Source organism: Portunus trituberculatus, chromosome 39 (genome assembly GCF_017591435.1).
Source record: "Portunus trituberculatus isolate SZX2019 chromosome 39, ASM1759143v1, whole genome shotgun sequence".
NCBI classification, from domain to species: Eukaryota; Metazoa; Arthropoda; class Malacostraca; order Decapoda; family Portunidae; genus Portunus; species Portunus trituberculatus.
The window spans coordinates 22,118,589-22,128,588 of NC_059293.1; the positions used below are offsets into that span (position 1 = coordinate 22,118,589).

A 10,000-nucleotide genomic window follows, 5' to 3' on the forward strand; every position below is an offset into this window, starting at 1 on the left:
CTGACGGAGGGATGGTGACAGAAAGGAGATACTGTGTCGATAGATTGCGAAGTGTTGAGATTGTGCTAAAGAGCCTGCCAATGTACAGTATCCTTTCCCTGTATTGGTGTTCATTGCTCTCTCTCTCTCTCTCTCTCTCTCTCTCTCTCTCTCTCTCTCTCTCTCTCTCACTGTCTCTCTGCAGCATCCCGTTGTTCATTGATTTGTATGATTCCTAGATGTCCCGGAGCCTGAGCCGCCCGCCACCTCCATCCACCTCCCGCAGCCGCCCACCTTCACCGTCTCCACCGCACACACCGCCATCTCCACTCACACTTTCACCACCTCGCTGTACGTGAAAATGATAGAGAGAGAGAGAGAGAGAGAGAGAGAGAGAGAGAGAGAGAGAGAGAGAGAGAGAGAGAGAAGCAGGAAGAACTTCGTTAAGGCCAAGTGAGGAAGAAGCAGCAGACAGCCCACAGTGGCAACCAGGACCAATAGACAGGCCAAAAGCTTCGGATAGACAGGCTTATAGGTGCAGATAGGGAGAAAATAGCCTTAAGAGGGCCAATAAACATTCACTACTAGTGACGCACAACAACTCACGCGAAGGAGAAACTGAACACAGATTAGTAAACAGAAAAGTACAGGCCAGTGCTTCCCTCAGGGCGAACACACAACTTTCCGAAGCAGCACTAGACCACACTGGCCCCGAGGCACGAAGAAACCCAAGGACGTGACCAGCCAAGAAGTGAGAAGGCTCCCGCCGCCTCACAAGCACATGCGGTGCCGCTACAGAGTCGGGCTCTCTCACCCGCGGCGCTTCGGAAGGGGCGCGGGCATTGTTTTTAGGGTAAGCAACAATTGCGGGGCTTTCATTCCCATGGAGAAACACACTCATGATCCAAGCTGTGGTATTTTATAGCTTCCTGAGTTACTCGAGGGCATGACAAGCAGAGGTTGGTGGCTGGAGGCGCCGCCGTAAGGCTTACCGTTGTAGTTATCGAAGGCGGTGGGGACATACTCCGTGGGGTAGCCGTTGGTGGTGTAGGACACGACGAGGGAAGTCTTGCCTACCGAGCCGTCCCCGACCAGCACGCACTTGAGCTTGGTCTTCACCTCGCCCTCGGGGGACCCCATGAGGTAGGCCGCCGCGGTCGGGTCGTGGGGCCGCACCAGGGGAGGCATAGTCGCCCCCGAGCCGCGGTAGATCCAGTCGTAGGTGGCGGCGTGTCCAGCCCCCGCGCCCAGGCTGCTGTACGGCGGCCGCTTACACGACTCGGAGCTGGAGTGGAACACCTCGCGAGTATACCTGTCGATGCTTCGCAGGCTCCTCAACATGAGGCCAGAGGCTGCCAGCCGGCGGGTCCCTCACACTGTACCTACACTCCCACACCCACACCGCCACCACTACCTAAGTCACTTCCAACATAAAAATCACTGTGACAATATGTGACACATGGTGAACGCCAGAGCGCGGACGAGACGCGGCAACCCTCCCTTCACACAGCCGGACTCACACTGACTGGTGTTGACGACGGGCTGCCGGGAGAGCAGCTGAGAGCAACAGCTGATCTCGGGCCGGAGGGGCGGCCCAACACCTGCCCGCCAGGCCAGAACAAGGAAGTCCCGCGCAGGTACAGACTCTCCAGCCCTGGAAAGTGGACGCTCACACCTCCACCTTATAGCTCCTGATGCGCGGCGGCCCACACCAGACTCACCTGAGGCTCACCGGTCATTTGTAACATATGTGTAGTCGTTAACCTTGCAACAAGTAATGATAGTAACTAATGCACCACAGCTACTAATGCAACCACTAATAAGGAAGACCTGCAGCTCGGCGACAACCCCTCAGGAACGTTGACTGGGGAAGGGGGCGGCCGGGGAGGCGGGGAGGTGGGGAGTCAGAGGAAGTAGAGAGTAAAGTGAGAGGAGGGAGGGATCCCGTGAGGCCGAAAAGGGCAGCCTCCCACCGCCTGATCCCAGCCCGTGGCTGTCGGCCGGGGCGAGGAGGACGCAGACACTCAATAATGCATTTCGAGGCAACGCTGTTGCTATAACAGTCTTCCTTTAATTTGATATATACATTAGATGCGACAGACACAGACAATAATACAAAATACTCGTGTCCGTATGATTATGTGCCCCGACGTTGGCTGCTCTCTGAAAGGGAGAAGGATCTGTTGTAGGGCACACAAATGATACACGAAGAACACGACCGTGAAAACGAGCCGCACACCAAGCAGATAAGGGAAGGAAAGTCCATAAGCAGTTTATTCCGGGAAACGAGTTTAGCCTTGGAATTTCTTTTATATCATAATGGAGCCATTTTCGTTCGCGCCGAGCGAATGTCAGCGAGGCTTTGTGGGGCGAGGCAGGCACAGCATCGGCGACCCTCAGGCAGGAAGGAAGTGGTGACGCCACGCAGGAAGGAACTGGGGAAACTACGTCAGGAAGAGAGGGAACAGAATGAAAAGGAGGAGTGGGAAAACAGTATAAAAAACAGAGGAACTTTCATCAGATCATTCTAAACTTCACACACACACACACACACACACACACACACACACACACACACACAAATGGACAAACGAACAAACGCGTTGAACTTCTAGTTTATAGGTACAGATTGGTTTGCAAACTCACACACGCGCGGCCACATGCACAGGCGCGGGTGAAAACACGGCGGGTATCTGCGAGCTTCTGGCCGGCAAGTTGGCAACATACGACCATAGACACACACACACACACACACACACACACACGTTGACTCGGTGATGTCTGATTTGATAAAGATGAGAGGAGATAGGCCTGGGGATGGGGCATTAGAAATGTAGAGGGAGCGGGGATGAGGAGGCGGACATGGAGTGAGGTTGGAGAAAAGAGATGTGGTTTAAGTTACATACATGTTACGATTTCAGGCCAATGATATTTGTAAAAATCGTTTGAGTTGATATGTTAGTTTAGCAAAAGATGAGAGTAGAAAGGCTGCTTCAAGTAAGTCACTGTAGTGATGCTATTCAGGTGGCAAGCCGTGCCCAGCATTACACCGGCTACAAACTATCACTAATCCACATCGTATTTTACTTATCTATCCCGCAGAGTCACTAAATGCACTGCTATGTGAGATAATTCAGACAGTGATAGCGATGTTTTTGTGACATTTCAGCTCAGTTCATCGTCATTTCAGTGTTCCAACACACACAATGACTAGAAACTATTAGTACTGAAACACTGATGTGATCAGAGTTCCTCGAGACACGGGGCAGAGATTTGTATACGTCAATTTATTTCCCGCGAGGCGAAATCTGTCCGGAACTCGTCGGTAGGGGTGGGGGTTTTGCCTACTGGCTTGGTGGGTGGGAAATGGAGGGGAGTGAGAGGAGGGCAAGGAGATGGAGAGGAGGGTGAGGTACAGCTGCTGTGCGTTACCAGAAATACATTTTTCTGCATTGATTTCTTGATAATAAAAGCATTTCTGGCTATGTGTTGCAATAATCACGTGTATACAATGTATATAAAGCTTTTTATATTAAACAGTTTCCATAAAATGTCTTTCTTGTGTAGTAATTATATATTTTTTTTTCGTGTATAGAGGCTAGAGACACCTTGTTGCGTTATATTCCAGTCGTTTGCATCTTTTTAGTTTATCAATTCACAGAAGAAAAAAGTCAGTAATTGATGTTGTTTGCAATGTGATACTAAGATGAATAATTGTGAAAGCTTTAGCGTTACTAGAATGTCTATTGGAAGTCACATTGCATAGAATCAGTCTCTGAACGTAATGCTTGAACGAAAATTTGAGATTTTGCTGATTGTCGTAATATTTTAGTACAGACTGGTGTGTTTACATAGGAGACAAGAATGATTCCACAGCAATGCATGAAATGTACTGCTTGAAACAAATACACACCGTGCATTGTATTGTTCTGTATTGATTGAGATATGAGCACTGCTGCAAAGATCACCGAAGACTGACTGCTTTGGATAAAAGAGCTAGATGTGAGCGATATTATGAGAGAAGACTTTGGTACGAAAATATTCACTAAAAGATGCGAGACGTCTCGGGCAATAGACAATACAATACTGACTCAGTGAAGGAATAAAAAACAAAGGAACACCGTCTTTAAACCATCGGGTTATACAATCGCGTCACTCTCCCCCTCTGCTAAATTCTGTATAAGGGACTTATCCACCCATGGATGGAATACTCATTGCATGTATAGGGAGCGGTTCCAGTTCCACTCACCTAGTGTAGACAGGATGAAATGAAAAACTTTTCGTCTTATCAGTTCATCTCCTCTGACGGACTGTCTTCAGTCTCTTTCTCACTGCCGCAATGTTGCATCTCTTGCTATCTCCTACCGCTATTTTGATGCCAACTGCTCTTCTGAGCTTCCTAACTGCATGTCTCCCATCCTACCGAGGCCTTGCTGCATGAGGTTATCTTTCTAATACAAGAGTTAACCAGCATTCATTCATACCCTTCTGGTACAGTCTGCTCTGTGGAGTAAAGACACATACTTTGGCGTGATGCCTGCGTGGTTGCTGACGCAATAGACCGGTATTGCGCCAAACATCTCATATCTCATTAAAACGCCATAGTCATTAACGTTTCATACAGTAATTGTCATTCCAAACTGTATTCGGGAACCCCTGTTCAAATTTCTCCCAAGAGTAGTTTCCTGGAGGAAATTTGGCAGACGCCGTCACGCACGCTAGTCTGCACAACTGTCACGCCTCATACAGTATGCAGCAAGCAGCCTGTCACAATGGAATACCTCACACGGTATGCAGCAAGCAGCCAGTCACAACAAACAAATTATATACCAAATGTGGAAAAAAAGGAGAAAAAACGAGTCCAACGCCATGGCAGTCACCGTGACCTGTTTGTGGGAAGTTTTTTTTTTTTTTAAATTTATTGTGATGTTACTGCAAAATGTTATTTCAAAATTTTGTGTTTTCGACATAGCCAGTAAATAGGTAGTACTGTACCTACATGGTGATTAAGAGTTGTGTGTATAGCTGGGTGAGGTGTATACAGCTATGTATGAACATTGAAGACACAATATCCACTTTCATCAAGTTTTGTGCTTGCTTTCTTCCATAGGCACACCGGTAAAGTAGAGTATTTCAAACAAAGTCTATATATGTGCATGTGTATGTATTTGTGTTTACATATGTGTAGTTTGGTAAATAACTCTCTCTCTCTCTCTCTCTCTCTCTCTCTCTCTCTCTCTCTCTCTCTCTCTGCAGCTGAATCAGTAGACTTCCACAACAAGAATTCTCAAACTTCAAAGCAAAGGAGAAAAGGAATAGAGGGAGAAGGAATGAATAACAGTGGTGGAGCAGAGGACCTACACTAAATATGGAGGAGGAGGAGGTTGGGTTGGAGAGAGGAAGCAAACGTCTAATGGAGGAAACTAGGAGACTAATTATGAGGAAACATCTTTTACAACTCACACTACTGGAGGAGGAGATGGTGGTGGTGGTGGAGAAAGAGGAGGAGGAGGAGGTACTCAAGATTCCTCCTCTTCGACTTACTCCTCTTCCTCTTCATCAAGCACAACATTCACTTCATCTTCATTGAATTTTTGGTTTCTCTTCCTCTGGTTCTTCCTCCTCTTCCTTCTTTTATGGGTCTTCTGGTCATCACAGCAGGAGGACGAGGGAAGCTGACGACTCGTGGAGTGGGAAAATACAGTAAGTAATTATTATTAGTAGTAATAGTAGTAGTCTAGTAACAGTAAGTAGTATTAGTAATAGTTAGGTAGTAAAAGTAGTAGTGGAAATACAAAAACAGGCAGGGAATTGTAGAGTTTAGCAGTGGAATGAGATCAAATATTGAGAATACTGGTGAACTTTTGCATTATGGATTTGAAACTTGTATATCACATTAAAAAAGCTGAAGAGAAAATATATACAAGCACACTAGCATTGATCCTTGCATTTATCACAATCCTGGTGTGCATACATGCATCTACAAATAAGAATGGGGTGAAAAAAATAGATTTTCCAATGACTACCCAGTTTAAAGATAGGAGGTGGCTGAAGAACAAGTAAGAATATCTCACAGTGATTGATACTTAAGGAAAAGTGAACCAGGCAAGAGTTAAAGGGTTAATAGAGCAAGCTGCACCATACTACCATGAAAATAGTGAAGGAAAGATATTTGTAACCTTATTGATATTGCCCCTTGCCTCACTGTGTTAATATTGCTCCCTGTTTCCGACCCACAGATCAGGAGCTGCGGGTTGACTCACTGCTTGAAGATCCGCAGCATGGCCGGCCCTTTCTATGAGCCACACTACAAGAGGTGAGAGAGAGAGAGAGAGAGAGAGAGAGAGAGAGAGAGAGAGAGACTGTGAAGGAAAGTTTAGCTTGTCTGTATTGCCTCGGAGAAAAATATTGTCAATTTTCTTTTGAGGTGGTAAAGCAGAGAGAGAGAGAGGGAGAGAGAGAGATACAAACAATCTATAAAAGAGAACAATGGTCACCACATTTAGGAAAACAAGCTTATTTCTCCTATATTCTATCCCTGCTCAGTGTGTTTACAGTGTTCAATTAATTTTGGTCATCTTTTCCTATCTAAGACATTACTTCCTTTCCTCCCTGGTGGTTGTCTGTCTTAAGCTTAGTTAGCATCAATCAAGAGTTTATTTTTATCTACTGACATAAGCTTTTATTCATTTGTGCCTCAGTGTTCCTCTCCATTGATTTTAAGCTTAAGAATGTCATTGCTCTTATAAACGTCTCCCTGTGTGCAGTCCAGTCCTATAAATGTCAGTTGATTTCACTGCATAAGCTTGGCAGTCTTGGTGTCTTTTTTAAGCTAAATATCAAGGAGGAGAGTGATTTCTCTCATAAGCTTACCAATGTGTGCTGTCCAGTCCTTTCAATGTCTGTCCTTTACTCTTCAGAAGCTTGACAGCTTTTGAGGTCTTCTTTAAGCTTAATATCAACCAGGAATGTCATTTCTCTCATAAGCTGTCTGTTCCTCTTCAGAAGCTTGACAAATACATTTTTTGGCATAAGCATGTTTTGTAGCCTTACTTTGCATTTATTATACTCATTCTTGGCTTCTTTGCAGGCATACTTGGTTCATATTCCTGGCCAGCGTGTGTGTGTCATTTATCTTTCTTGTTTCATTGGTAGACTCAGGAATTCTCTATTTGGCATACCTGGTTCATATTCCTGGCCAACGCGTGTGTCATTTCTTTCTTCTTTCATTGGTAGACTCAGGAATTCTCTACTTAGATAAGATGCAAACAAGTCCACACCACAATTAGGTCAGCTTGGATCAACACACACACTCACCACCATCTTAATACCCATAGGTGAAAGAAAAGACGTCATCTCCCTTGTGTCTCCTGCCTAGTTCCTGGATGAGGCCCCCCCCTCTGTGCTTTGGTGGGTCGTCTTCCTCAAAGTGCTGGCCAACTCCCTCATCCTTCTGCTCATCATACTCATACTGTGGAAGGTGAGAATGAGAAAAGAGAGAGAGAGAGAGAGAGAGAGAGAGATTCATATACAAAGAAAAAAAAAGATGAAGATAACTCAGGAAGTGGAAAAGGGAAAGAAAGTTAGGGATAAGGAGGAGGAAGAGAGGAGGAGGAGATGGAGGATGAGGTGAAAGTCAGGAAAAAATAAATATAATAAATAAATAGATAAATAAATAGTGGTGATTATGAGTGATAACTGATATAACTTTAAGATACATTATAGAATGGAATTACCAACTGCAGGAAGGTGTGGAATGATGCTTAGTGAAGAAAGAGCTGAGGAGGTGAGTGAGTTAGTATCAGAGAACAATGATAGATCAACACAATGAGACAAACGGAGAGCACATCACAGTATCACTTGCAAGAGTTATCAAAGGAGGAACTGTATTTGTGGATGTAGAGAAAGGTTTAAGGGACTGTATCCTCCTGCTATCATTAATGTATGGATCAGAGGCCTAGTTGTGGAAGAGAGCATAATTGTTAGTGTGCTGTGGAAGTGAGTCATCTTAAAGGTGTGTGTGGAGGAACAAGATTGGAGGGTATAAGAACAGTATGTGGAGGAACAAGATTGGAAGGTATAAGAACGGTGTGTAGAGGAACAAGATCGGAGGGATAAGATTGGAGGGTATAAGAATAGTGTGGAGAGGAACAAGATTAGAGGGGTAAGAATAGTATGTGGAGGAACAAGATTGGAGGATATAAGAACAGTGAATGGAGGAACAAAATTGGAGGGGTAAGAACAGTGTGTGGAGAAACAAGATACTAGTAGGGTAAGAACAATGAACAGTGAACAGTGAGCAGTGAGTGTGTACAAGAGATATGGTGTGGGCATCTAAGTGATGTGAATTGTGGTGTGATGGAACAGGTGATGAGGAACATGCTGGGATGGCACAGTCAAATTAAGAGGATAAAGAGCAAAGAGCCTACAGAGAAAGTACCTATGAGTTAAAGTGAAGGTGGTGAAAGGAAAGGAAGGTCAGATAGTCATTCTTTTCTCTGCTTTACTCTTGAGATATTGCTGCATAATGTGACAGAGACAAAGTGACCTCACACATATCTTTTTTACTATTTTTTTCTTTTTTTTTCTAGGTAAAGTGAGCTGCAGTGAAGATGAAGTGAGCCTCAGGAATGAACAGTGCTGAATATGTGTCAGTGTCTTGAGAAGTGCATTGCTGTGAAGGGGTTAGTGTGAGACCTTGTGTGCAAGAGTAAACAAGAAAATGTTGTAGGGTAGATAATTTTCTGCCTTAGGATCATGAGTTTTTGGGTCAGGTTCAGGATTTTAAGGGGGCAAAATTCAGAGGTCCAGGCCAGATTTAGGAGGCATTTATGGGCAGACTTGGAGATTTTCAGACCAGGTTCAGTTCTTGGGAAAGATTCAGACATTTGAGGTTCAATTCACATGGGTGATTCCTGCATCTGTCTAGACCCTAGTCTAGAGGCTGAACTAATCACCAGTGACATCACTCTGTTGACAGGAAAATTTACCAGAGTTGCCGAGTGTCCTGTGTGATGGGGGACTTCAAGTCTAGTATTAAGAATGACAGCACTACATTCCCTTCAAAGAGAAATGTTTGGCAGCTACAATCATTAAATTTCCTATTCACAGAGAGACACCACTTAAGGAAGCACTGTCTCTTAGACAAGTGTAATTAGTAAGAACATGAGGGAAGGTGCAAGAAGCCAACAGGCCAACACATGGCAGTCCCCATGTGATGGTTGATTTGAGGTATGTATAAGGATGAGGGAGGGCTGACATACTGACACACCACATCTCAGACAGGCATAGGTGATAAAGATGTAAGAAACTAAAGGAAACTGTAAGAAGCAGTGAGGCTTATATGTGACTCTGTGATGTGTGGTGTGAGGCAGGTATAGGGATGAGGGAGGGCCTACTACATCTCACATAGGAACAGGTGATAAAGATGTAGCAACTAAAGGAAGCTGTAAGAAGTGAGGCCTACATTTTTTTTATGCAAAGGAGAAGCCGACCAGAGGCAACAAAAATAGTAAAAAAAAAAAGGCCCACTTGATTGCCAGTTGTTTACTGTATTGTTTGTCTCTCCTTGGTGATGTGGCAGTGTGTTTGTGATGTGTGGTGTGAGGCAGGTTTGGGAGCTGAGGGAAGGCTTGGGTGTGTCTGTGTGCGATATGAATGTGATATATACATACGATTTATAATTGTATTCTTATATGATATTTTGTATGCTTTGATGTGTTTAGTGATTCATGTTCTGAGAGAGGTTGGTATTGGTTCCACAGCTGAGAAGTGTGTATACTGTATGCTTTGTCTATCCTTGCTATTATAAATGTTACTAGTACTACTGGACACTGTGTTCCCAATACATGTAACACTGTACTCTCATTGTTTTATTTTGGTTTTTGTACTGGTGTAGTGCTGTCTAATGAATTTTACTTTAATATGCAGTTGTTGTTTTTTTTTTTATAGCCTGGATAAAAGGAATGAAAATTTGTGCTGAGAAAAGGTGACAGGCTGATGAAAGTTTATTGGATTTCAG

The 10,000-nt window shown here is 44.4% G+C and overlaps 1 protein-coding gene and 1 long non-coding RNA gene across 5 annotated transcripts in view; one reads left to right on the forward strand and one right to left on the reverse strand.

The window, feature by feature from the left end:
* The window catches only part of LOC123515479 (rho-related GTP-binding protein RhoU-like), a 50,802-nt gene extending 49,267 nt beyond the window's left edge, over nt 1-1,535 (reverse strand). The window contains exon 1 of the mRNA XM_045274079.1: nt 972-1,535. Coding sequence (XP_045130014.1) covers nt 972-1,320 — 349 coding nt within the window. The 5' untranslated portion in view covers nt 1,321-1,535. The remainder of the gene's footprint in view (nt 1-971) is intronic.
* A 2,679-nt stretch (nt 1,536-4,214) lies between these two features.
* On the forward strand, nt 4,215-9,908 carry LOC123515680. Of its 4 annotated transcripts, none has more exons than XR_006677959.1 (5): nt 4,216-5,097; nt 5,236-5,682; nt 6,219-6,295; nt 7,317-7,459; nt 8,571-9,908. It is a non-coding gene; the product is annotated as an uncharacterized LOC123515680 (long non-coding RNA). The 4 variants fall into 4 exon arrangements; XR_006677957.1 differs by having other exon boundaries at nt 4,217-4,768; XR_006677958.1 differs by having other exon boundaries at nt 4,215-5,682; nt 7,358-7,459.
* The last annotated feature ends 92 nt before the right edge of the window (nt 9,909-10,000 follow it).